This window comes from Pseudomyrmex gracilis, unplaced genomic scaffold (genome assembly GCF_002006095.1).
Source record: "Pseudomyrmex gracilis isolate BER0280 unplaced genomic scaffold, ASM200609v1 scaffold_15, whole genome shotgun sequence".
Taxonomy (NCBI): domain Eukaryota; kingdom Metazoa; phylum Arthropoda; class Insecta; order Hymenoptera; family Formicidae; genus Pseudomyrmex; species Pseudomyrmex gracilis.
The window spans coordinates 1,039,615-1,066,329 of NW_018020599.1; the positions used below are offsets into that span (position 1 = coordinate 1,039,615).

Genomic DNA, 26,715 nt, shown 5'->3' on the forward strand with positions numbered 1-26,715 from the left:
TCCGAATCATCATCCGACGTGTCGACCTCAATACAGCGATCTCGTATGTAATACTCGTCAGTTATACAGCCATCTTTCTAACATCAATATTTTGACATTTTTAGTAAACAGATCAATGAGATGAACATTAGAATATTATAAAATTATAATAAGATGAATATTACAATATTATAAAAAAATTAAACGTAAAATGAAAACGATGTAGATTTGAGACCAGGTGTTTTGCAAGATATGAGTTTTGTATATTTTTTTTATAATTTCATGATTATTATACCATGTCGGTCGATGAATGATTACACGTTCAGTTAATAATAATTATGTTTTCTTTGCGAGCGTAATAATTATCCGACACAACGAACTTAACACTCATATTGTTAATACTTGCGTAAAAACCATTAGAGTGAGCGATACGAACACACCGGCTCGTCACAAAGAGAACAACACTTCGCGCTGGAAATACAATAATAAACGTTGCACAATTAAAACATAAATAATCGCAGTTTACATAAATAATCGCCGGTATTGACGCGGTCGTTAATGAAACGCTGGTAATTATTAGATTTATTCGTTAATAATTGCCAGGCGGAGTGATGAGCCGTATCGATAATTAACAGGGCAATGTTGTCGAGTGGACGAATTAACGCGCGATGAATCTGCAATTAGAAAGAGAAAAAAAACACTCGCTCGATTCCGAAGCGAGCGTTTATGAAATATACAGACTTATGGAAGCATGAAATATGAATAAAATTATATCGCTCGGATCCGGGGAAACTTCGTTTATGCGTCAGACGGGCAATAATTATGTCGCCGGGGCAATTATTTCGATGGGACGTCATTAGGTGAGCTGCTACAATTTCGCTGTTACGAACAGTCACGCACGCGATAATCGCCACGTTTCTCTGTCTCGAGCCGTGTTCCCACTCGGTAGGAAATTTCGCACATTGGCATGTTAATACTGTAAAATATTAGCAGTATCGTATAGAGGATGATCTTTTAGAAAAAAAATTAAAACAATTAAATCGCGCAGATTAATTTACGGACAAATAATACTTGAACAATGAAAAATTATCTATTAAAGTAAATTTAAACAATAGATTTCTCACAAAACTTTCCGAAGTGACTCGAAAAAATCAAAAATAAAGTTTAAAATTATTCATTCGTTACATAATTTTTTATATAGTTACGTAAGAGTATGTGTAAACAGAAAAAGAGAGATGTAATATTGTTACAAAAATTAACAATATATTACATTTTACATCCATATCACTCGAAATCAGTCGGCGGAGTACGTTTTACATCTGCGGTCTAACACGCAGTCTATTTGCACTATGTTCATCAGGGCGGAAATGGAGCTGTCGCCTCGTTTCTTCGCGTAATTAGTACAAGCCGACAATCGGTCCATAATATTGCAGACGTATCGGATGAACTATACGGGATAATACGAGATGAATACGGAAGCGTGCGCGCGCGTATCAACACTTCTCGTCCGCGTCAATTCATTAAGACAGCTTTCATGGTGCCGGTTACCGGCGCGATTATTGCCTCGCCTGAAGCGTCCCAATCAACAAGGATCGTCAGATATCCTTGTATGAATGTGCGCGCGTTAAGGTACGAATGAACACGAGCGGATACCGAAGGGGATGAGGAGCAAACGGGAGAGAAATAGAAGATAATTCCCGTTGTTCCGCGTTGGACGCCCGCGAGGCGGCCACCACTTCAAAGCCGTTCGATTCTCTCTCTCCCCCTCTCTCTTTCTCTCTCTCTCTCTCTCTCTTTCTCTCGAAGCTGTAGCTCTCTCATCGAACCCGGCGTCTGGCAGTTAATGAACTGCCCTTCGGCAGTCGCAACGTACTCACCGTCTAGGAAGCCAGCCAACCGCTGTAGAACCATTATCCATTTACATAAAGGACTACTACACATCAAGAGGGTTTGCGCCGCGGTATTTCGCTTCTTTTCTCTTTTTCTCCTCTCTCCCTTTTGAGAATTACCTCTCTTAAAGAAGACCATATCTCGCAAATTAAAATAGTCTTTGATATAAAAATATTACCTAACAACTTTCACGGACCTCTCTCATTCGAGCGAGCTCACTGTTATGAAAGCTATATTTTATGATTATCGTGACGATTTTACGCTGTACGCTCGAAATGATTCTACTCCTCTTGATGTTGCACAATTTTATTGCAGCAAATGTGAGTTTCGAAAAACGATTTGAGAATTAGAAAAAGTATCGAGAGTGCATTATTTTAGAAGATATATATATGATTTTTTATTATCGCACATATACCGTTTTTTTTTAGAGAAGCAAAGATAACTGACAGTTATATTTTTCTCTGTCGTTCATTGTTTGTTTTACGCGATATACTGGAAGTAGTTAAAAAGTATATAAGATAAAATGGCACATGTGTGCGACGCTTTTTATCGGTTACTAATACATCATTTCCTGCAATTACGCTCAATCAAATATCTTATCAATACTTAACGGTCATTGATAATAGCAGACACAGAGATACATGTATACGTGCCGCAAACATCTATCACAAATGAAGCACATCCGTGCATGCAGGAAACCTCTATCTGTATACATATATATCTCACTGTAATAATTTACGAATGAGCGAGGGGGCGTATCGTAACGTTATAGACCGTATAAAACTTGCCGCATCAATTAAAAATTAGATGGACGTCGGTATCTAGAAAAACATCGATAAAAACTCGAAGCTTCACAAAATAACGAATAACCGAACAAGAAAAAAATCGAAATCAAAAAAAGAAACTTTCCACGTGAGAAATCACCGCATCTCGAGTGGCGACATCTCTTGCGCTTATCACCGGCCAACAGCTGACGACGTTCGCCGGCAGCGGCAACGAAAGGGAGAAGGCGAACGGCGCTTCTCCGCGCGCACTCGCGTGCCGTTCTCAACCCCCGGTCTCTTTTCAACGAAGCACCGCCGGTGCTGCATCCCCTGTCGTTGCTCACAGACGCTTTGACTCACTTGTTCGCTCACTCATTCACTCACTCACCTGAACCATTGATGTGTGCTGACACGCGAGACAGACGTCCTCCCCGCTTGGCGGCAGCCTGATGGCGTAGTTGGCCGACCCGGGTTGACGCTCACCGTACATCCGGCGGTACCATCGACGTAGCGCGTCCCGATGGACGACGACGACACGAACACACTGACGCGAGTAAATTGCTCGCCCGCTCGACGTATCACGGAATCACGCCCCCGCGAATAATATCGACACTTCCGAGAGGAAGAAAAAAAGAAAGACTCGGGCGCGTTTATTTACGGAGGCTTCGCTGTGTTATCAGTCGGCGGCGGCTCTTGCTCGGTGCGTGCAACTCGCGGCATACAACATCGCGCATGCGACAAGCGCGCGCGCAACCGGTGGATCGATCAGCCTCCACGACGGTGAGCACCGCGCTGTCTCTCCCACGAGGAAGGTTTTACCGTTGCGATAGGGGTCGAAGTTGAGGTTGAGACGAGAAGTATAGGAGTTTTTGGAAATATATAGTTATTTACTGTGGATATATAATTTACGGTTAACTTAACTTTGTGTGAAATTCGCAACTTCTTTTTGAAGGCGGTTCAGCAAAAGTTAATGGAAAAGTTTCTGTATGTTGTGTTTGTTTTGTGGCATCTCTTGCGAGTTGTATTATCAAGTTATTTTGAGTTGTCAAGTTTGCGTATTAAGAAACAAAAGTTTTTAGAGAAAGAAGTCAAATCAATTTATATAAACTTAAAAAACAATGTGATATACATAAGACTTAACTACATAATTAAATACTTTCAAAAATATAATTCAATGATTTTTACGCGAAAATTCTTGAAATATTCCCATAATTAATTTTTTCTTGTTACAGGAGCATTCGAAATAGTCACATTATTTTGAAAATTGTGCATTTTAGTACGAAATTATTACTTTATTTATTTATTAAAAGTTTTATTACCTACATGTTAGGTTAAAAATATATAGAAAAAAATATATTGCAAAATATATATATGCGTGTGGCAGGTAGGAGATTATAATAACTCGATAGAGAGATAATTAAATTAGACAAGACTGTAGCGATGGAAACTGATGGAAGATGTTGGAATATAGTAGAAATATTTCATCGTCGATAAATCGAGGAGCGGGCTACGCCGGCTCTTCTATATCTGAAACCTGCGAAAGTAATTTCGGCCGCGGGCGATGAATTGTTCAGGAGCTGCGCTTGATTATAGGAGCGTAATAACAGATTTAGACGGTGATGTGATCGTCGCGGCGTGCGCGCGGAATTATCTTCCAGGATAAGAGTAGCGCGTTTTACATATTCAAGAGGATAGCCGCAACACGGAAGGAAGCGAAACTTTACGGCCGCTGATTTTCCGGATCTTTAAGTTTACCTCGGTTGCGTAAAACGTCGCGGATCATGGCTGATAAAAATACTCCCCTTCTCTCGACTCGAACAACTCTTGTCGGTACCGACCATCTTGCACGCAACTCTGGCTACTTCTGGCGAGCGCTCGTTTTCCGCACGATTGTCACCGGGAGAAGGCAGAAAGAACTTTGAATAATTCCAGAACCCTCTGGACAAAACAAGTTTTGCGGTACATAGCGATTGCATACCGCGCGTCCGTGCATACCGTGCGGAAAAGAGAAAGCACTTGACAAAGAAATAGCAAATACCTTATCTTACGTGATGTACAAAAATGGATGAATATTTTTTACAAAAATACAAACAAAATACAAGCAAAATATAAACATGTAGTAAACAGATGACAACCGCGTAAGAGTATGTGTATGATGAAGTGCTCAAATATAATAAAACTTGTGCGCTTCAAGTAAAAATAAATTCTCATCAGCGAATAGCTGTTTTTACACATGTGTGTGCACATATGTATAAATTATTATTTTTAAATAGATCGTGCTCTTAATATTTTATTACATTTTGACTCTACTACTGCGAAAATCAGTTTGACGGAAGTCACTTGTCTCCTCTCTCTCTTTTTGCGTCGACTGCTGAAATATCCGAGAGATTGTGTAATAATGCACCACGTCGGTCTCGGCTTTGGAAATATTTTGCAGCATTCGACACGTTTACGTTCGTGCTGTGTGTGACTCTCATCTCGCGGCGGTGTCAAGGGGGTAACGATGTGCCGGCGGGTATACGTGGATAACGTCGTGTGAATTATTTATCCGAATGGAATTAAGTTTAAATATTTTATCCGCGGACTAATCTCCCGGGTGTGCGGAGTACAATTTATTTACGGGCATTTCTCGTCGAGACTCGCCGGCGGATCCGTTTGCCGGCCGCAAAGTCCCGGCGATATAAACGCGACAATACGCGAACGAGTTCCGTTGAGCGGGCGCGACGCGGTTTTCTCGAGACTTGCGAGAAACTCGTATCGCGTCGACACATTTAAAAATAAGACACGAACGATCGATATTGCTGCATTCCGCATAGCCAGTTCCATCTTCGCCAGTATATATAACGGTAATGGGTGTCGTTTTCAAATTGAGCCATGCCACGCGATGTTTAAAAACTCGCGCGCTCATTTGTCGCGTGTCGAAGAGTTGTTTCGTTTATACACACGTGAAAATGTGTCAGGGAAAAACAGATGTGTGTACGTGTGAAGTACGCGTAAACAGAAAACGTAGAGAGAGAGAAAGAGAGAGAGAGAGCAAACGTAGACACACATCGATAACGCGGAACGGGTGAGTAAACCGCGGTGCAAAATATTGATCTTTTTACAAAAATAGGCCAGTAGTGGAGAGACACGGGAAATAAAGATGAATATCTGAAACAGTTATATTTGCAGCGCGTTTTCTCGGTCGTTCTTTATCCGATATACAGTCAGGAGTTCAACGACTGACGCCGCCATAAGACGATCCGCCAGTTCCTTCTCTTGCAAATGACGTTGTTGCGACGTCTCCGAATACAAGTCCTCGGGAAAACGAGCGACGAGTCGAAACTCGCCGTTTTCTCGAGCGTGATGCCGGCTTTTTGACACGGCGGCGCGTCCTCATTCGTGGCTCTTCTCTTCGGATATCTGACAGCACGCTTCAAGAGATCCTCTTGCATCGCAATGTCCGTCTCTCCTCGAATTTTCACGATCCTGCGACAAACGAGATATACTGTTACTCTTCGACGATGATCTTCGAGCACGGTGTCTTGCTTTTGCGATCCTCTTCAGCATCTCTGCTCCATTACAGAGATACGCGAATAATTGCGCGACGAAAAGTAAGCCGAAGTACCAGGCGGAACAAAGAGGAAGGGATGATCGCAAAAAGGCTCAATTTACCTTTGAGGCGGTGGCGTTTTGATCCTTCAAAGAGGGCGGGCAACATTTTTGAGCGATGAAGCGTCTCGGCTGTGAACACAAAAGGGTATAAGTGCTCGCGGGACGAGCGAGCGGGCTTGCTTTGATCGGATAAATAGGAAAGAGAGACGAAAGAATCAAATGGTATTCACGGACGTGATTTTACACTTTGTCCCGCGCTCTCGTCGATAACCCTCGTTGAGTCTTTCAGCGGAAACGGTACCGCCTTGTGTTTTATTTGAGAAAGAAACACAGAATCGGACGGAGAATAAAATGCTGTTTTATCGTTGACGCAATAAGACAGAAGAGAACAAGATAAATAACGTCACGTGACTTTCTGAACGATCTAATCTTACAAGTGTTGTTATTAATATTTTTTTTTCTTATGTCGAGGTAGGATGTAAAAGTTTTCGGGCGATATTTCGTCGCTAGAGACCGAGTGCCTCTGAGATTAGCTTTTTTTTTTTTTTTTGCTTCTTTGCTGAACTGAAATTGAAAAGAAGCGAGGCATAAATTAAAGTGCGATTAAAGTCACGGCGCGCGCGCGAAGCCGAGTTTAAATAAAACCAATATTCCTTGCTCTCCCTTCTCGTCGCACGGAGATCGATGTCAAGCCGGAGCGAGCGAATAAGACATCGCGTGTGTCGCGCTCTCGTTCACGAGAAACACACTGCAAATGAAATTTCTGTCGGAGAGTATGTGGGGCTACTTCTCCTTGCGAAAGGTGTAGCGTTGATTCATTCACGTGTGCGCGCGCGCTCGTTCCTCTTATTCGCTCTCCCGTACCCTCAATTTCTGCCTACCCTCGTGGTCGTTGCGGTTCGCGGCAGTAGCTTTGTACATATAATTGAATTTACGTGCGAATAGCGGTACTATAGAGGGAGGACCGTTTCTACAAGAGGCTCATTGTTGCGTTCAGGTCGACGCCAATCGCATATCTTACGTTTCATAATACACTGTCGAATGTATTCGTACACGCAGCTGCAGTTAATTGGCAAAACAGGTGCGGGGGCTTGCGACAAAACGAGCAAGTAATACGCAATAGTAAAAAAATTGTAACTTGATACTACTTTGCGAATATTGGAATATTTTAGTGCATACATTCGCGAAGCGCGTCAAAATTCGAATAATATGACATCTCGGTCGTAGATAATTAATGTAACAAAATTGCGAGAAAATTTTTCACGTGAAATTTCGCTTTGCATTGTTAAACTTCTCATCGAGATATTTTTGTTATTATTTGTTTGAGTGAAAATTGCGTATTAAAACATTTTTTTTCACGAATCTCTCTTTTTACAAAATTGAAAACTAATTTTGCGTAATTCATACACGCATTCATCACAAGAACCGTGATGGTAAGTTTCCGCTAGTATCGTATCAAATATTGTTTCTAGCGCACGATTCATTAGAGCGTAATTCTAGCGAACAAACGTTGCAGCGTACGTTCATTAATGGAACTTCCAACGGATGTTAAAACAATATTGTGAATTGTCCGTGCAGCCTTGATCAAAATTTAGTATTTGCATGAGAAAATTGGATGGGATTCGTAGCAGTTGCACTACCTATCTGGGAATCAATGCAGTGCAAAATTGCCATTTACATTTACAACTTGCGAACTATAAATAAAAATTATTTCCGAATGTCGACGATGTCTATCTGCAACTTTGACGTGACGTGAAATTCAAAGGTGAAAAATGCCGCGATGTAAACAGCAAAAAAAAAAAAAAAATAATCAATTGATGTCGCGCATCGATAAAAATTATTTCTTCGATTGTTGTGTAACACAGTGAATTCTTCGAGAATAGCTTGGCCAAGTAGGTGCACACATAGTAGCAATGACGTTCCACGCGAATAATCGTTAAGCTCGGAACCTTTGTAATCTCGCGAGATCAGGTCGTGAACGCATTCCCGGTTGAAATGGAATAATTGAATACAAGTTGCCAAAGTGCAATTGACTTAGCCGCGGCCGATACGAAACTAAGTTATTCTCGGAATTGTATCCCGGGAGTGGTGCGCGAATGGAAGAGGATCCGACCCGGCGGAATTTCATTCTACCGTTATGAATATTTTGTCTCGCGACGCGAGACTTCCTTCGCGTTTCCGATATCTTTCATCTTGCAAATCGCAACGCGTCTTTTCTAACGTATCTCGTTCTTTCCTTTCTTGTGATGCATAATAAATTTCATACATAAAAGAGCATCAAAATTTGTTGCGCGAGCGCGCCGTCGTGTGTGAATTGAAAATAAATACATCGGATTCCGCACGTATTTGAAACATGTATCATCAAACATTAATCTCAATCTGTGAAATAGTGCAATTATATATCTCTGAATTGACAAACATTTTGTAAAAGCGTATATAATTTAATATCTTGCTACACACTGTTTGACGTTTGTGTTCTCAGTTTTTACTAACATGCACACACATGATGTCCGATAATTTCCATATTACTCCTCAATGGAGAAGGACTCTATAAACACAGTGACCGCTCATGGCTTTTTCTCATTTGCAGATCTTTATAAATTAATAACTTATTAATTATCGTGAAATTCGCAAAATGATAAAGAACTTTTCAGTAAACAATCAATTCTACCAGCTCACGAGAGATGATAATGTTATTACCGGAAATTTTTTGTTACAATTGTATCTATCGTGACTGGCAATTCTGCGAGTGAATAAGATAAAAAATTGACGTTGTTAAAATATAACAGATGTCAGAAATAACGCATGAAACTCAAACTCGAAAATTAGAATGAGATAGAAGTGGAAAAATAACACTAAAGTCATGTGACTTTACTTTAGTCATGTGACTTTTAAAACGTGACTACATGAAAGTCACGTGACAGGGAGAAGAGGAAAAACAACGTGCCTCTTGACAATTCTCTTTTTCCTTCTTTCACTCACACTTTCCGTCTTTTTTTCTTTTTTCTTCTTTCAACGCACTCTATGTATGCCATCTAGTAGCACGCACACATGCACACATTTTGATCGCACGACGACGATAATAATGACGTTTCTGGAAACATGATTTTCTCACTTCGAAACTTTATCGTCGCCTATCTCCAAATCAGAAGTACAAACAAAAAAACGTAAAACTACTTTTTTTTTAATGTCTTGTTCTGAAGCGATTGAGACTAAAACAAAATTGATCGGTTGGTATTCTTGAGATATTGTCCCGTAAAAATCTTCTCACTTCTCAATCGCATGAATTTTGCATACAAGAAGCACAAGTTCCTCGCATTGTTTGAGCGCGACTTTGTTGCGCGTGAACTTGTGGCGCGAGGTGCTACCGTGCTTCTTGATCAAATCGCAAAATTCAATCGGAGAAGTGATATGACAGCGTAAGAGCAAACCGATAATGACGAGCGCGTCGGAACAAGACACACCGCTGCGGTGAAAGACAGAACGAGCGACATGATAGAATATGGATGAGGGCGAGAAAAGAGAAAAATCGCGATTCAGGCATTGTTAACGTGGAGGCGGTATGTACGTAATTAATTTCGTTTATAAATCTTGCGGCTGGTCATTACGAGGCTTGACTCTCACGAGTGCGCCGCGAGTAAAACGAACCAACGCCCGTCAGCAATGCCTCTTTTGCGTCCTCTAATTGGCAATTAAATATCGACCGTAACGGGACCGAATGCCATCGATGCTAATTTATCAAACACGAGCCGCGACTCTCCCCGCGTCGTCCATTATTTTTTTTTTTTTTTTTTACGGCATTATATTTTGAGGTCCAGCAACTCGATTGTGATTAGCAATCCGCCGCGACTCGCCGCGACAAGGTTAACCCGTCCGGTTGCAAAAACGCAATTACGGCTTCTTGGATATGCGCTCGACAGACGAAACTTTCTGGAATCTCGTTTCCGATAATGTCCAAATTCCTCGGGCGAGTACACGGCGTGCAGGCGCCGGCTAAGACGCCTCCGTTAATCGAGTGTGTGTCGCGCGACCACGATCGAAAGCGTGTTCGACACCTTGAACGTGGAAATTAGTTAGAGACGTGGAATATTCGCTACCTAAAGTACGGGTAGTGTTCTCAATGTTATTCGTTCAAACAGTCAATTTCATTAGGTGAGTGCAAAAGTTTTAAAGAATTTTATTAGATAGAAAAATGAACCCCAAATATCTTTATAAAACACGATTTTTTTATTCTACCAAGTACAATGCGAAAGACAACATGAGGAGTAAAATAAATTCGTTTTTAATAAAATTATTATCAATTTGGTATTACAAAATCTGTCAAACCTTTCAACGCCACTCAGTACAAACGTGATATGAGTCTTACGAAGCTAAGTCGATTGGAATCGCCATCCTTTAATGCCTAAGATAAACCGCGATCGGTAATATATCGAAATTTGCGTCTTTCCTACATTGAGCCTTCTGGTCCGCTGCATTATCTGATCGTAATTGCGCGCACTAACCGAATCCCCGATCTCCAGCGCATCAGCCATTTTCTCTGCAACAACAAACAACCCCTAGAGCTACAACCACAGCCGCCCGGTTTGGTGAAACTTTCAGGCTAAACACACCGGCGCTACGTCTGACTAAAGGCTTTATTTACTTTTTGCAAGAGAGAGTTGCAACGACGACGACGGGGAGGAGTAGCCCGCTTTCTCGCGCGCGCGAGTATGACTGCACTTTGTGTGCACGCGAGAGAGTATACAGGCGGCCGCAAATTTGCGGACAGATGTGGTCGTAGATTGCTGTTTACCGTGAAGAGGCATATACCGACGAAAGTGCGAGTAAACACAACGTACGAGTAATATCTTTCTGCGTGCTGCAAAGTTTGAGCGCGAGGCTGACATATAACGTGTGTCATTTGCGCGTTTATGCATCGCACTGTGGTAATTTTCACAGCGTATTCTTAATGCCATACGGAATATGTTATAACAGCCTAAATCGAAAAAGTTGCGGACAAATTGTCGGATCTCAAATCAAATATGAATATTTGTATTCCGATTGAGAGGAAAAGAAGTTCAATTAACTTCTATTCGGCATGATATTTTGATATTAAATTGACGCGACTCGTTTTATTTTCAAGTTTAACAAATCCTTTCTGATATAATATATACACTGGAAAGTGTGTCAATTTAATTTGTTGATAAATCTGCAAAAATTTGCTCAATAAACAAATGCTCGGAAAATACAAAATATTTTTATTCGATTTTTAGTTAGAAATTTTGCAAAACTTTACTAGAAAAAAAATATATACATATATACATATATTTATATACGTGTATACATATATATAGAAATAAATAAATATATAGAAATATATGTAGAGAAATATATATGACGTTTTCATCAAATAACACATAAAACAATCTTTTATTCGTACGTGTGAATCATTCGCTTGCACATATTTAAAGATGTGTTACAATGTAAAGATCTTTATTTATAAATGAAAGAGAAGCGAAGCGAAATCCGTTGGCTGCAAACTATCAAGCTCACACCGGGTCGTCGCGGACAGCGAAATCGATCGAGCGAGTCGCGCCGAAAATCACGGGCTGCCAACTCGACCCACTCAAATCCGATACAAAGTAGATTATGCAAATGCTCATCGAACGGCCGCCGATGACGAGGAAACCGGCAGGAGAAGATAGGGATGCGACACAGAAAAGAAATACAGAACGGGACGGGCAAACATGAGGAAAGATAAAGGTGGCGCTCGGAAAATACATATATATATGTGTGTGTGTGTGTGTAGTAGTAGTAGTAATAGTAGTAGTAGTAGTAGTAGTAGAAAAGAAAATTGAGAGAAGAAATTGTATCTGGTCGTGGGGAGGAACGGATCAGTCACGACGAATTGAGCGATAAATGCTTAAAAAATAGATGAGCTAACACAAACAAGACTTTTGTATTTTCTGATACACGAATACATTGAACGCATCTTCCTTTTACAGTATAAACAATATAAATATTTCAAATATTAACAGAACATATATTAAGCATTGCACAATAAATAATATATTCATAACTAATTATAATATAATCCCTTAGCTAAATAGTCGCTCGAGAGATTTCTCTCTCATGAATTTCAAACATTGAGAGAAACATTCCCAAATCGGATATCCGACGTTGACAGCTACGTGTTAACGTCAGGAAACCGGGCTAGTTAATATCGCGCGCAATTACCGGGCGCAATATTAACGCAAGCCTTCGGGAGTCGCGATAATTACAGACATTATGTCGCTCCCACACCTTGATCATTGCTGTCATCTCCGCGGACGCCTCGTCGGGTTTATACTTGCCGGCGTTTCATTTAAACTGTCCTCGACGAGACGGTGACTGCGGTGACGGCGACGGCGGCTTCGTCGGAAACAAATTTGCTCCCGTATATTGGTGTACTTATCTGCTCTCGTACTCGGGCAGGTCCGGTAATCCCGGATAATAGCCTGCGAGTGTACAACGAGCGCGCGCACGCTTATAAGAAACACCTGGATAAAAGTCCCACCATTGCCGATCTTTTCTGTCTTTCTTTCTTTTTCTCCTTCTCTTTCTGTCTCTCTCTCTCTCTTTCTCTTTCTTTGGACGGTGTTCGTCGTTAGAGCGGAAATTCCTGTTTCGCTCTGTTACTTGTACGAAGGTATCGGCGAAGTTCGATTGCGCAATTGAAGCTTTTTACGGCTTTACGTGTCGCGCTTCTCTACAGCGTCTAATTACGGATAACGTGATGGCGACCCGTTTGCAACGCCCTACATAAAGCGTACTTCCGTCTGATGCAATTCTTTGATCCGATTTGATGTCAATTTTTCATCGGCGAAGATTTAATCGATTTTGAAATTCCTTTGTTTTTTAAAATCGTTTTTGTTTTTATTAAAGTCTAAGTAAGATTCTGTTAAACTAAAATGCTCTTCGAAAAAGGACACTACCATAATGTTGGTTTTATTTCTTCATTTATAAATCTTTCTGTATAATTCTTAAATCAATTTATAGATTAATTATGATATAATGTATTTTGTATTTGATGAGTTTTTAAATTTAATAAGTTTTTAATTTAAATGAAACTTTTGTTTCATAATTTAATATCTCATTTCCAATAACGTATTGTAAATTATATTATACATATATATTATATGAATATTTGTATTTGTACTGCACTTGTTCTCGTTCTTGTTTGAATTTTTCAAAAATATATTTAAAGCAGAAGAATAAGCGAACATTAAGTTTTTGATACTCCTATAAACTTACTTCGAACAAACACTAATAAAAAAAAACATCAATTCTCATAAATTTAATTCAATCAATTATAGATTTTTAATAAATTGACATTTGTACATTTATATTTATTTGTATAAAAAGATAATAACATGACATACATAACCGGATGTATAAAACCGATTGGTAGCAAATATTCATGCGAACTAAACCGAGTTTTCTCGAGCTCGTTTTCCGGTCGCTCGCGGCGTTTCCAGGAGGAAACTAGCGCGCTTCCTTCTCATGCCCGCCCCGTCTGATGAAGACGAAACATCTTGAAACTTTTGCCCGCGAGTCCGGCATCTCCGCTCCTGGAAACAGGAGACGGACCTTTCCGTGATGGAGTAACGAAGCATTTCCGCTTGTCCCGGGGCATGCCTTAAAGAGAAAGCGATTCCGACATTTTGGGAGAACGCGATGGAGCGGGATAGCTCGGCTCTTGCGCGCGGAGTCGCGTGAAATTTTAATTTCCAATCTTGCTAAAATTGTTTCCGCGAAAACGGCACGAGACGAGAAGAATTCCGCGCTTTTCTTCTAGACATAAGCGCGAACAAACACACCAATCAGTTCGCAGCCGGTTGCGCTGCACGGTATATAAGAAGAGCTTACCCCGTAAACTCACGTTTCGCCGGCTGCGACGGAGGAAGCGCTCTGAAAAATTTACGGACCACCCCGGTCTCGCGGGCTGGAGCGTGTGCCGCTCAAAGGCCGCGAGAATTTACTGCTCGAAACTAGGAGACAGCTACTTTTCCGGCGCGCACCTGCCGCCGACTGGCATCAGGTCGCTTCGCGCGCGGAATTTCGTGATAAGAACTGAAGAGCAGAGCGGCCTGAAACGATGACCTTAAAACGTCATTTATCGCGAATCTGCAGATATCAAAAGTCTGCGCGCCTTTTTTTGCACTTAATAATTATGTGCTTTTAATTTACAAACTTCGGTCTATTGACTAACAAAGACACGGAACTTGTATGCTCTCCACCAAGAGTGTAAGAATCATCTCAGTGCAATAGTAGTGGCGGTGACGTGCAGAAAGCATACATATATATACTAAAAGTTAAAATAATAAGAAGCTTGAAGTCGGTAAGAAAATTCGGAAAAATTGACGCCAAGAATACATGAAACTTTCATCTCACGTCTATAAATGTTTTTATCGAACACATGTTCCACCATGAATATTTTTTTTCTAAACGTGCAATGACCACGCGTCTTTTTTCACTAAACGCCGTTTACCTCAAAATCGACAAAAATGGTTTTTGGTTCACAATCTAAAGAAGGAAGAAAATATATAGAGAGTTTTAAAATTTATTTAAAATTTATAAATCGATTGATTTTTGAAAAATTCCGAGAAACTTACGAGCAATTCGAGATTTTTTGTTTTATAAAACTCCGCCAATTTATCTTATGCAACAATTACGTGGTATATAACTTATCCTGACTTTTACGGTAAAGTGATTATCGCAATTAGCGTATTAAAGTACTTGGCGAATTAAATTTCTCATTTCGACGACGAACTGCGACGCGCCTCTTGTGCGTCCGGGCGTATCCTCCGGTGGGATGGACGCCGTCGCGACGCTCGTCGTCACGCGTGATTGTCTGGAGTGCAATTTGTCGCGTACGCAAGCCTCTAATTCGATACTGTGTATCCTCGGCGAGAAAATAGGAAATAGACGCGAGCAGAATAGCGCGTCCTGACCCGAAAACGGGTCGCGCGTGTTTATTAGATTTTAAGGTACGAAGCCGTGCGCGTCAACTCCTTCGCGAAAAGCGCTAGGTCTTCCATGAAAGTGTTAACTGCACCGTCGGGTCCTCGCAAGCACTACCCCGCCGGAGTTTTACTTCACTTCGCTTTCCCGGCAATGGAAGCCTTTCCCGACTATGGCAACTTATCGGCAGGCCAACTTCGCGCGAAATAAAATCGCACGAAAGTTACCATTTCAAACCAAGTTTCCATTTCGAGCCAACAAATTTCCCATGTCTATATTTCCGTATTATTTAGTCAGATCGAGTGACATTTAAATTTGTTCCTTATATTGTGTGGCCGAGTTTAAGTTCTTTTACCTCGCGAAAGTTGTTGCGAGAACTGTGTTTGCGTGCAAATGCGAGGCGTGTTGCAAACTGAAATGAGCTGCAACGACGATCGACGTTGAGCATCGATGATGCCGAAGAACTAATTGGATTACCGCATTATAATCGAATATCAGCGTTCCCGCGCCGTAGCTGTGTAACTTCGTCGAAAGGGAGGAGGAGGACAGGGAGGAGGAGGACAGGGAGGCCAAGAGAATGTTATTTATTAACGTACGTACTCTCGGTGCGATCCGATACGTAACGTAATTACCTAACATCGGGGACACTGAGGGCGAAGACGCGGCAATAAACATCTAGCGAGATAAAAGGATAAGGATAAAAGAAACGGGCAAAGATAAATTTCGCGATAAAAGCACAGGCGAACTCAGCACGCCAAGTTTTAATGACGTTCCCGAGTAATATAAAATACTTTTATACTCATTATCAAGAGAGCAATATAGAAAACGTGAATTATCGAAGCGAGGAAAGTTTCCTTGTCCCGGAAACTTTGATCGAACGCGCCGGCGACAGATAAGTTTTCGGAAATGAGAATTGCGTGTCGCGCCTCTAAATCTCGCTCGAAGAATCTGATCGCCCGGCGATCTGCAGATAGAGAAATTTCTCGCTTCAAATCGTGTCAAAAATTCTGCAAATTTTCGAATTATGATGTTTAACATTTGTATTTTTTCATTATTAGTAAAACTGCGGTATTATTTTTTAACTCTCTTTTTTTCTCTATTATCTCAATTTGTTATTCGAACATTTTGTTGATTACGCATTTCTTTAGTCTCAAGAGAGAAAGATATTTAATAGAAACAAAATTATTATTATTCCTTATATAAAAACGCACCTTTGCTTGCACCTTTATCCTCATCAGGACCGAGAGATTGATCAGGTCTCGAATAAACTGTATCCCTCGATGGTGTACGGAAGATACGTCGATTTCTTCGATTTGCCATCCATGACGCTACGCTCGAACTGCGCTTCCGGAAAGACGGCACTCGAGGATATTCCTCGACGCGACACTTCACTATGTGGCAGATGGGCGGCGTGACCTTCGACCAAGCAACGATAGAAGCTGAACTCGCTGCTGTCGTCCCTCGAGGTGCCTAGAAGGGACGAGCAACCCTCGTCCAGGCTGAGTTGCTCGAGTTGGCTGTCGCCGCAAATCGACAAGGTGGAACCCTCCGGGGACCGAATGCGTGGATACCTCTGGATGTCTGGCGACAAAAAAAAAGAGCAACGCGACGACACTCTTTACTTTCTGTCAGCGGTGCTCTATACGCGACAACGCTGAAATTACTTTCGGCGAAACGTAATGGCGAGAGATTATCGTTTTGCCATCACGTGAAATGTCCATACACATCGAGTTCTTTGATCGATATAACGACGGGCCGCTATTCGTTGAAAAGTCGACAGATCGAATTTCGCGCGGGAAAAGTGACATGAAAAGTGGCGGACAGTGATGTGAAAAATGACGCTTTCGGCTCCTCAAGATACCGGCGACTCTCCACTGAAGAGAATGGCGCTTGAAAAGTTTGCACGTCACACTTGTATACAAGGTAACAAGATTTTCCGAAGAACGTTGTATTGTTTTGCTGTTACCTGATTTTTTTTTTCAGAAAAAAGTGTTTTGTTGGCAAACACGATGATCAAGCATATTAATATATGTATGTGCTGAATCACTATTTCGTTATTTTTCAAATATTAATTTGTTTTAAGTTTTAATGAAAAATGTGTGAGAAACTATAACAATAATATAATTTTAGTTTCTTAGAGAAAAATATTTTTCGAAACTAATTATAGATCATGTATATATATCATTTTCTCTCGCGCGTGCATAACATTATTTTATTTTTTACAATCGCGAGACACCTACGCGAAAAGAGCAGAGAGCGGTTAGAGCAATTGTGGCGAGAGTTTCAGATGTTTTACGGGGAACGGACGCTTAATCCTCTTTCATAAAAATGTAACTTTTTTCATCGTACAACTTTGCCGCGCCGTAATATGTAGACACTGGCAGCTATGCCTGCATCGCGTTGCGGTAGAATCCCTCTTGTGGTGAGTCACTCGCAAAATAAAATTCCTCGCCTTATAACAATGTGTTTGAGTAAAACTCAAACGTACGATTTAATATTCGCAACCCCATCGTGTCGGTCGGCGGCGGGCAGCAGTAGTCGAGATTCATGTACGGAAACCGAGAGAAAATTTCCGACAAATTTTCCAAGCTCCGTGAAGTTACACAGAAAAAGTACCTGTTTTCTAACAAAAAAAATTAAAAAAAAAAAAAAGATTTAAAAAAACGGAAGTTTGCGCACATTCGCGTTTATGATTTAATGTTAATAATAAAACCTCTACGGCAAAATTAATTAATTTAAAAGCTCACTTTCGGAGAAATAGACATTTCCTAAATAAAAGTGAAATGATAATTTTAACTTTCGTATTCATGCAAATATTCTTGAATCGGCTTTTTTCCGTCGAGCTTTTCTTATCGCGCGAGATTAAAAAGCATAGTAGCTCTCACACAAGATCTAAAATTTTTTGTTCGTTTTTTTTTCGATTCTCTCTTTCTCGCAATTTAAAAATCCAGCTCCTAAACTAAAGAAAAGAAGGACAACGTCAAATTATCAGGTGAAATTTGTCGGATTGTGAGAGAATTTTGTCGTCTTTTCCGTCTTCAATCTTTCTCGCGAACACGCTCCGCTTCTAATCACGAAACAAAGTAAACGTCCCGCGGGGGAAAAATTGCGTTGTTTCGCCTCGTTCTTTTTATCAGAGATCCGCCGACAGTCGCGAGACGGGGGCGCGTTTCGGCATTGTTCCGCGTATGACTCAAGAAAGCGTCTCATCTCGTTAGGGACTAACTGAATCTGCGACGATAGAGCTTCAAGTACAAGACAGTCGTCGGGCCCCGAGTCCACGTTGTGAGGACGCTGCCGAGCTTCTTGTCGGCTCTCATGTCGCTCCCGCTGTCGCGCAGACTACATTTTGACGAAGAATTCCGCGGGGAACATCGCCTCCGCGTCGTTTTCTTCGCCGGTCTCGATGTACAACGACGACGATTCGCTTTGCCTTCTTCTTCATGGCGTTTCCCGACAACGGGGTCGTCGTCGTTCCTCTTTCTTATGCAAAGCCGCGGCTCGTCCCGCGCTCCGCGGCATTCTTGTCGTCGTCGCCGGGCGAATTCTCTTCCGCTCGCAATTATCGAATTCCTGCCGCCGCGTCTGCTCGTGCACCTGTCTCCGTGCACGATCCCACGTTGGCCTTCGTCGTATTGTCTAAATCATTGTCAGCGGGGAACGCGGAATTAGGAGATTATTTACCTTTTGAGGATTTAATATAAATATATAATAAAAATATATATACAGGGTGACCCAATGAAAATGACCACATTTATTTCTTTAATAACAAAAAAAGTATTACAGATATAAAAGTAACAAAAAAATCTTTGAAAAGTAGAAACATGGGAGATTATTTATGGAATATTACATCCTTCAAATGATGACCGTTTTGGGCTTTACATTCTTCCAATCGTTTAACGAAGTTTTTGAATACTTTCTTCAGCATGGAAGCCGAAATTTTTGCGAATTCGGCTCTAATCCTCGATTTTAAATCCTCTAGATCACGGGGCTTGGTTTCATAAACACGACTTTTCAAATACCCCCACAGAAAAAAATCTGGAACCGTCAAATCTGGCGAGCCAGGCGGCCAAGCGAAATCTGAAGAACGTAACAATAAACGAATTCCAAACGTTTCTTTCAACAACGCAAGTGTAAGAGCGGCGGTGTGACAAGTTGCCCCGTCTTGCTGAAACCAGGTTCGATTCAAACGACGTTTGCGGCGGAGTTGGGGGATGAGGAACGAGTTTAACATCTCCCTGTACCTCTCTCCATTGACGGTACCGTCGAAAAAATACGGTCCGATAATTCNCCATGACGCTACACCGGCCCATACTGTAACTCGTTGNCTATGTAACGGTTTTTCTTGAATGAATTGCGGATTACCACTTGCCCAGTACCGAAAGTTTTGTTTATTTACCGATCCAGAGAGTTCGAAATGAGCTTCATCGCTCATTAAAAGATTACAGATTCATTACTTTTAATTTTGAACTGTTTACGAAACGCTCTATGAACTTTCACAACCGATTTATCTCGAAAATACGCTTCTTCACAAAATGCTCGTTCTTTTGCAGTGTAACGTTCCATGATTACTAAAATGTTGATAACAGAAATCTCCCAGGTCTCTACTAACCATAGAGCGCGCGTTCGTCCCTGTAGCAGTGTTACCACCAGAGTTATTCAAAAAAGAAATGTGGTCATTTTCACTGGGTCACCCTGTATAAACGCAGCGTTTTTTTTAAACATTTTATGCTCTTTGTTTAATATTCTTAGCATTATTTTATCAACAAGAAAATAAAAATTTCTTCTATTTTCTTCTCTCTCAATTTCTCTCTTGCTAAAATCAATAACAAATTTTCTATCTTTTTCTTATCTTCTTCGCTTTATCGTTGTCTAACTTCGATCGTTGTTTTAATTATTCCTCGGAGTTTTACATTACTTTGCAAACAACCACGAGTCCAGACATTATGTTTTATGTTATGTAATTGGTGCTGTTGTTAACGAGATGCGATCGATCGGCTTCGGTAATTCCGTGCTCTCAAACCGCCGCCGTTCAACTTTCGATCGACTTGTCGACGGCCGCCGTCACGTCTCGTCGGCGATGCTGCGCCGATTATTAATTAATTAGCGCGCGATATCCGGGTATATTGTTCGCCGGTGTCGACGAGAACCACGGCTTTCCAGATTACGGCAAATCGAATCGCATTAAGCAAAACACATCGCCTCATCGCCGTTATGGCGCCGTTGTCTTTTTTATCACGTGCGTATTTTGCGCGATATGCACATACGTGCTTGTATTCGCAATTACTGTCCGCTAACGAAGGAGAAGAGGAATATTTTCGGTCCGACATGATGATAATTTTAATTCTGGATCGTTATCTTTTTCAGAAAAATATTTGAAGAAATATTTTATATCTCACATAATTAAAAAGAAAGATAGAGCTTTAAAAATCTTGTGCTTCTATAAATATATTTTAAGTACATGCTATAATCTTTTCAGAAAGTTCTTTTATTTTCTTTACCTTTTTTTATCTCGGAACAAAATCTTTATCAAAATTTCTAAATAATGACAGATAGACTTTAATTTTACTGCATTTTTTATTGGATTATTATTAATTATTATCAAGTTTTCTATTTAAACTTGAAGTCTTAAAATCTTAAAAGCTTATTCACCATTTTTCTTACCTTTTATTCGAGAAGACTTTGACGTTATCAAATTTACATAGAACAGAACATTCCTGACAAATTTTTCAATGAAGTTAATTGCTTTGAGGTTACGCTTGTCGTCATTATCATTGTTCACTAGAACGGGCTGCACTAAAGAATGACTAAGGAATCAATGCTTTCTAAGAAATCCAAAGAATAATCTGACATTGCTTCCGGAATTTTTATCTGGCACAGAACAGTTAGTAAACACGTTATGTAAAGCTTGCGACACACGATGCTTTTTTCGTGCTAGATCGCAAGCGCCAGAATAGACCACTTGCGATTTGGACATCAAAGAATTATCAAATCGTCGTGATGCTCGTGTGTGATTTTCAACACGAAAAGCAAGCATCGATTGCGACATTAATTTTTATTGAGAGATCTTTATTTTACGACACACTTTACGCTGTTGTCATACACGTACTAGTTGACCTTAAAAAAACTATGCAAATTGAATACATTGTGCCAAAATATGTATCAAGTTTCTGTGTAATCAATCTTTGTACTCGTATAATATAAGCGTCATATAAAATAAGCGTCAAATATTCATATTTTGAAAATCGATAAAATATAAAACTCTATTTCTTTGTTTAAACATTTTAAGGATTATCAAAATACATTCTAATTATGTAGAATTTGTTGCTCGAATCGTATGAAGAATTTTACCTTTTTCTCATTAGATGGTAGCATCTCCTAAATAACATATTCAGTGTCATCTTCGTGAGATATACAAAAGTCACAACTGCTCCAAATCGAACCAGATGTGCAAAAGTAAAGCGAGTTAAACAAAACTAAGCACTTTGATTTTTTTTTTCAGTAAAGTACTATGAATACTTACTAATATATATTTTCTCCATTTCTTACTTATCTTATATACGTTTGATATTTTTAAGTTGTATAAATTTGTTTGTTGTATACTTACCGCTGATAATGAAGGACAAAGTCGATATCTTATCACCTGTTGCTGGTTATTTTTACTCGACTTACTAACATTTGGATAGCTTGACATACTACACAAGCAGAGCGAAGACTGAGGTCAGAAGTCATAATTGTTTCTCAAATCTCAGATCTCGTCTCCAATCTCAAATTTCACTGTAGTTGCTAATCATGATATTTGGTTTTTCATGACTGAGCGAGAGTATGAAAGCATCACTCTATGCGCAGATCATACATGTAATCCTAATACAATGAAACTTCATTTATTTTCCCTCTCACTTATCTTCCCACTCGGTTATCTTCTCGCAAAATCTCTTTTCGCTAAAATCTCGCGTTCTAAGAATATTTGCACATGTAATTAATTTGCGACACTTGGACTTGTGCATATTGCACAGAATACAACTGCACATTGTGGACACAGCGCGGAATAGAATCGTGTCTACGTTTGGACATAGCGTACGCACCGACAAGTCGCTTGTGAACATGGCTAGTTGCTAATGTGCACCACCCATAAACACATCGCTGGCTTACAGAGCGGAAAAGCTATTACAATTTTTTATGTTTTGATTGCTTTCAGTCTTGTTTTTTGGTACAAGTATGGAAAACTTAAGATATGTAATGGAACAATAGTATATAAGTTTACAAACTTGTTCCAGAAATCAAATTTGTGTACTCGTACGTACATATATTTGTATGTAAATAACATACAAATAACAAGTAGTTTATGTACATTTCTGAATCTTTTGTTTTTTATTTAAATAAATAGTATTTTTATTCGCGAATATCGTCAATATGTTAAAATTATAATCATATAAAAACAAAATTCGAAATTTTTTTTGTATCAATATAATCGCAACTTTCACAATATTACAGCGACAGAAACAATTGCATCATATTTCTCACGTTATGAAATCTACATAAAATTTCGATTCCAATTTATTTTTGATTGCAGTTGATAGAAAAAGTTCTTTAATAAGAGACGAGATTACGTGTTATCTGTGGAATAACTGATAGAAAAGCAACGTTAATTTCCGTGACGGCTGCTAGGCGATAAACATTGACGATATATCTCGCGCGTTTATCCGTCGCTATATTACGAGCTTATTATCTTATAAAACATATATACTGGAAGGGGCATAGCTAACTTACCGTTGTCCGCAACATCTATCTATCTTTGTCTGTACATGGTACCGCAATACGCATGCGTCGATTATGTTGTATGTGTGTATGTATGACAAGCTAGAACATATATGTATATACCTTTATATATATACCTTCACATACACATATATACTTTCTTAATCGGTTATCCTCTCACGCAGGCACATTGACAGATTTCGTGCAGACAAGGATAGATAGATGTTACGGACACTTGTTACGTATGGATAGGTAATGCCCCTTCCAGTATATATGTTCTAAGCTTATTATATAAGTGAGAAATTTCGACACGTTGTTGAATGAGACACAGTTTTCATATACTGCGTTATTGCGAAGGAACAGAGACAACACACACGTTGCTGTAAAGGACTTTATCTCGCTCTTGTAGCGAGACATCAAATATAGCAGGTATCTATTATAAGCTGATGTATTATGTACTATCGCATGACGGTCCGTTACGCATATACAGGGTGTCCCATAATTGGCCGTCTAACCGCTCGTAGGTAGATAGAAGGGGTTATTCTAAGACAAAAAGTTTTATACCACTTTGCAAGATTCGCAATAATTAACGAAATATTAATTAATAAAGATCCGCTAATCAGCGTGCATCCAGCGTGTAAGAACAGCCCAGTCTGTCGCGCCGGGAATACAATAGCGCGGATAGCGCGCTGCCCGAAACGCAGTCTATATGCTGTCTATGTATGCACATGTTATTCTATTATCTCCTCCCATTCCGTCGCTACGGCGCGACAGACTGAGCTGTCCTTACGCTGGATGCACGCTGATTAGCGGATCTTTATTAATTAATATTTCGTTAATTATTGCGAATCTTGCAAAGTGGTATAGAACTTTTCATCTTAGAATAACCGTTCTATATCTACTTACGAGCGGTTAGACGGCAATTATGGGACACTCTGTATGTACACTAGAAGCGTACATTAAACGCGTTTCAAGGCAATGTCATCCTCTCAGCAGTTCATCGTGTGATCTCATCACCGTCGGGGGAATACTTCGCTACGTTCTGCATGGGTGAAACTAGTACTTACCGCATTTATTCATATTAAGAGTATAATGTTTGGTAGAATGTATTTTATCGGAGTATAGGCGACGAATTCGTATGGCGCGCGATATTGTCGTTAAAGATTGCGTCATCGAAATCCGTCCGGAATTTCGTCGAGCCCGTTCGAAATCTCGGATCATCGTTGCAAATCATTGTCTTGGCGTTGCGCGTGCAAAAAAATAAGTCATACTTAATTCCACTAAAGTGGCTCACATAGTGCAGAGTTTGTTCGATGTACATAAATATGAAGAGTGCGAAAGTATTATTATGTTATGCGCAATCGAAAATGTTGCGAGAAGATTGTCACATCCGCTAACACACGATAAGCTAACTTTTAATGATTTGAACATCTACAGTTTCTTTATCTCACATTTATTGGCTCGTTTTATTTTCTGAAATTTGATTGATTCTCGCGCGATTTATTTCTGCCAATTATAGCAAATACGCTATATGCAATTACGATGCACTTAATTGATACTGATAAAATTTAATCGTGCGAGAGAAAAAACACATATAAATTCATACTTTCGGACTTGTCTCTTCAGTTGGTCAATGTGATGAGTCGCGAGAGATTCTGATAAATTTGTTTCTTGCGTTGTAAGTATGTTTTTTTATGTTTATACGCGTCCGTATATAATATTTACGTGCATATACTTTAACTAGAGTTTTGATGATTGTGTGTAACTTACTGAGCGTGATATTACTATAACTGATAAGAGAACATTCATAAACTTGCGATCTTAAAATAGCCGATTGCAAAATCTTTAAAAAGATTTTTGTCACTTTAGTTGCAAGTAATCAAGAAATTATTATTTTTATCACTTTAGTTGCGAGAAATCAAGAAATTGATATCTTGTCGAAAATTTAATAAACAAACATAACATGGCGACAAAAACCAATATTTAAAATAGGTAAATTTGCTGAGTATATTATAGTTTACTTTTTCTATCGTGCTTATCGACAATTACGACGCGATTGACAAGTAAAATATAATTATTAAATAAGAATACAGTTATGAGAGAGAGAGAGAGATTTTGTGCGATAAGAACATTATTGTTGCTTATACCTGTAATATTTTTATGATGTATCTGGTTTCTGTGTCATTCACATGTGACAGGCAATTTGTTATCTAATGTCCGTTGTTCAATCTGTAATTTTTACGAATCTTTAATATAAGATTTATGATACAATCTAATCTAATTGCCTTTATCTCTCTCAGTGCTTAATTATGTAATCTTACTTAATCATTTTACTACAGAGATTTTATTATTGCCAATTTTTCAATTGTTGTAATTTTACTTATCTCAAATTTGAGACAATCTGTATCATAGCAATGTAAGAAAATGCATTAAAATGTGTAATACATATAACAAAATATTTTTTTTAACCATCATTTATATCTACATGAATTACAAACATACAATAATCGGCGGCGTAATGGCTTTGATTGATGTTGCACAAATAATATCTTAAATAATGAGACATTATTTTTTGCAACTTTGTGAGTTACAAAGTCGATTGTATATGTCATTATCTGATATCGACAATTGACAATTATTTGTTAAGAGCGCACATTCGAAACACACAGCTATCTCGTGTTTCTTACGTATTATCAGTAGCGTCAATACACGCAATACATCCGACATGAGTGCTCTAAATGAATCAACACCGTTTATCGCTCCCCAGCTAAGTGACCATTTCCACGGGAATTACCGCTCTCATACGCAATACTCCGTTTTTTATTTTGCATTTTTAAAAATAAATGTTTGTTTTACATTTACTGATTAAAACACCTGATATATGTATTTTTGTGACAATATTTATATTATACGTACTTTAATAGAAAAAAAAGAATAATAAAATATATACGTAAACCGCAAGAAGAACATTTATCTACTATCTTAAACCATTCTGTGTCAAAAAACCAAATGTACAGAATGATGTACACTATAAACAAGTAAATTTTTTATGTAATTTTACGTTTTATATATTTGGATATTTTATATATTTTTATTTTTAATATATTTTTAATTCAACTCTTGTAATTAAGTTTTATGTACGTTTTTAAATACCGCCTTGTTTCTCTACGATAAAACGAGGTTTTAACTTTGCTATGTTTTCGTTTTTTTTCAGGCACGAGTTTTTTATGTTGTACGGGGAAAATGATGTACATTAACATCGCCGTCTTCATATCAGTCCTTCTACTTGTGATTGGATTATCTGTGGGTCTGAGCGTAAACGTCTTTAAAGGGAGAGACGCTCTCGACTCAGCGCCGCTTATTGATGGGTAAAGTAATCGTATGTAATTGAAAATGTGATGATGAAAGAAGCAAATGACCGGCACAGTTTGATTCGATTAATACGATAATGTTGTAATCGAGACAAGAAATTGCTAGAGCTAACGCGATTTTGCACATTTTAGCGTAGATTGTCGTTTATATCTATCGTTTTTCTTTCCTTACTTTTTTTTGTTTTTTACTTTGTTATATGTAATAATTACTCGATCGTATTAATTACTTGATCGTATTACTCGATCGTATTAATTACTCGATCGTATTACTCGAACTCAGGGATGATATATCAGCTCGAGATCGTATTAATATTATAAATAAATAAGATAAAACAAAAAACGAGAGAATGGAAGTGTCCCAAAAGCAGACGTGAACG

General features: G+C 39.3%; 2 protein-coding genes across 7 annotated transcripts in view; one reads left to right on the plus strand and one right to left on the minus strand.

Moving 5' to 3' along the window:
• The window catches only part of LOC109863950 (beta-1,4-glucuronyltransferase 1), a 29,818-nt gene extending 26,519 nt beyond the window's left edge, over nucleotides 1–3,299 (minus strand). The window contains exon 1 of the mRNA XM_020444661.1: nucleotides 3,022–3,299. Coding sequence (XP_020300250.1) covers nucleotides 3,022–3,123 — 102 coding nt within the window. The 5' untranslated portion in view covers nucleotides 3,124–3,299. The remainder of the gene's footprint in view (nucleotides 1–3,021) is intronic.
• Nucleotides 1–26,715, plus strand: part of LOC109863951 (dipeptidase 1-like) — a 34,853-nt gene that overhangs the window by 4,159 nt on the left and 3,979 nt on the right. For 2 of the 6 annotated variants that reach the window (XM_020444665.1, XM_020444664.1), the window contains exons 1-2: nucleotides 23,936–24,026; nucleotides 26,182–26,335. In XM_020444665.1, coding sequence (XP_020300254.1) covers nucleotides 24,014–24,026; nucleotides 26,182–26,335 — 167 coding nt within the window. In that variant the 5' untranslated portion in view covers nucleotides 23,936–24,013. Of the gene's footprint in view, nucleotides 1–23,279; nucleotides 23,397–23,935; nucleotides 24,027–24,587; nucleotides 24,646–26,181; nucleotides 26,336–26,715 lie in introns of those variants that run through there. The other 4 variants (XM_020444667.1, XM_020444666.1, XM_020444668.1 and 1 more) reach the window with 4 other exon arrangements.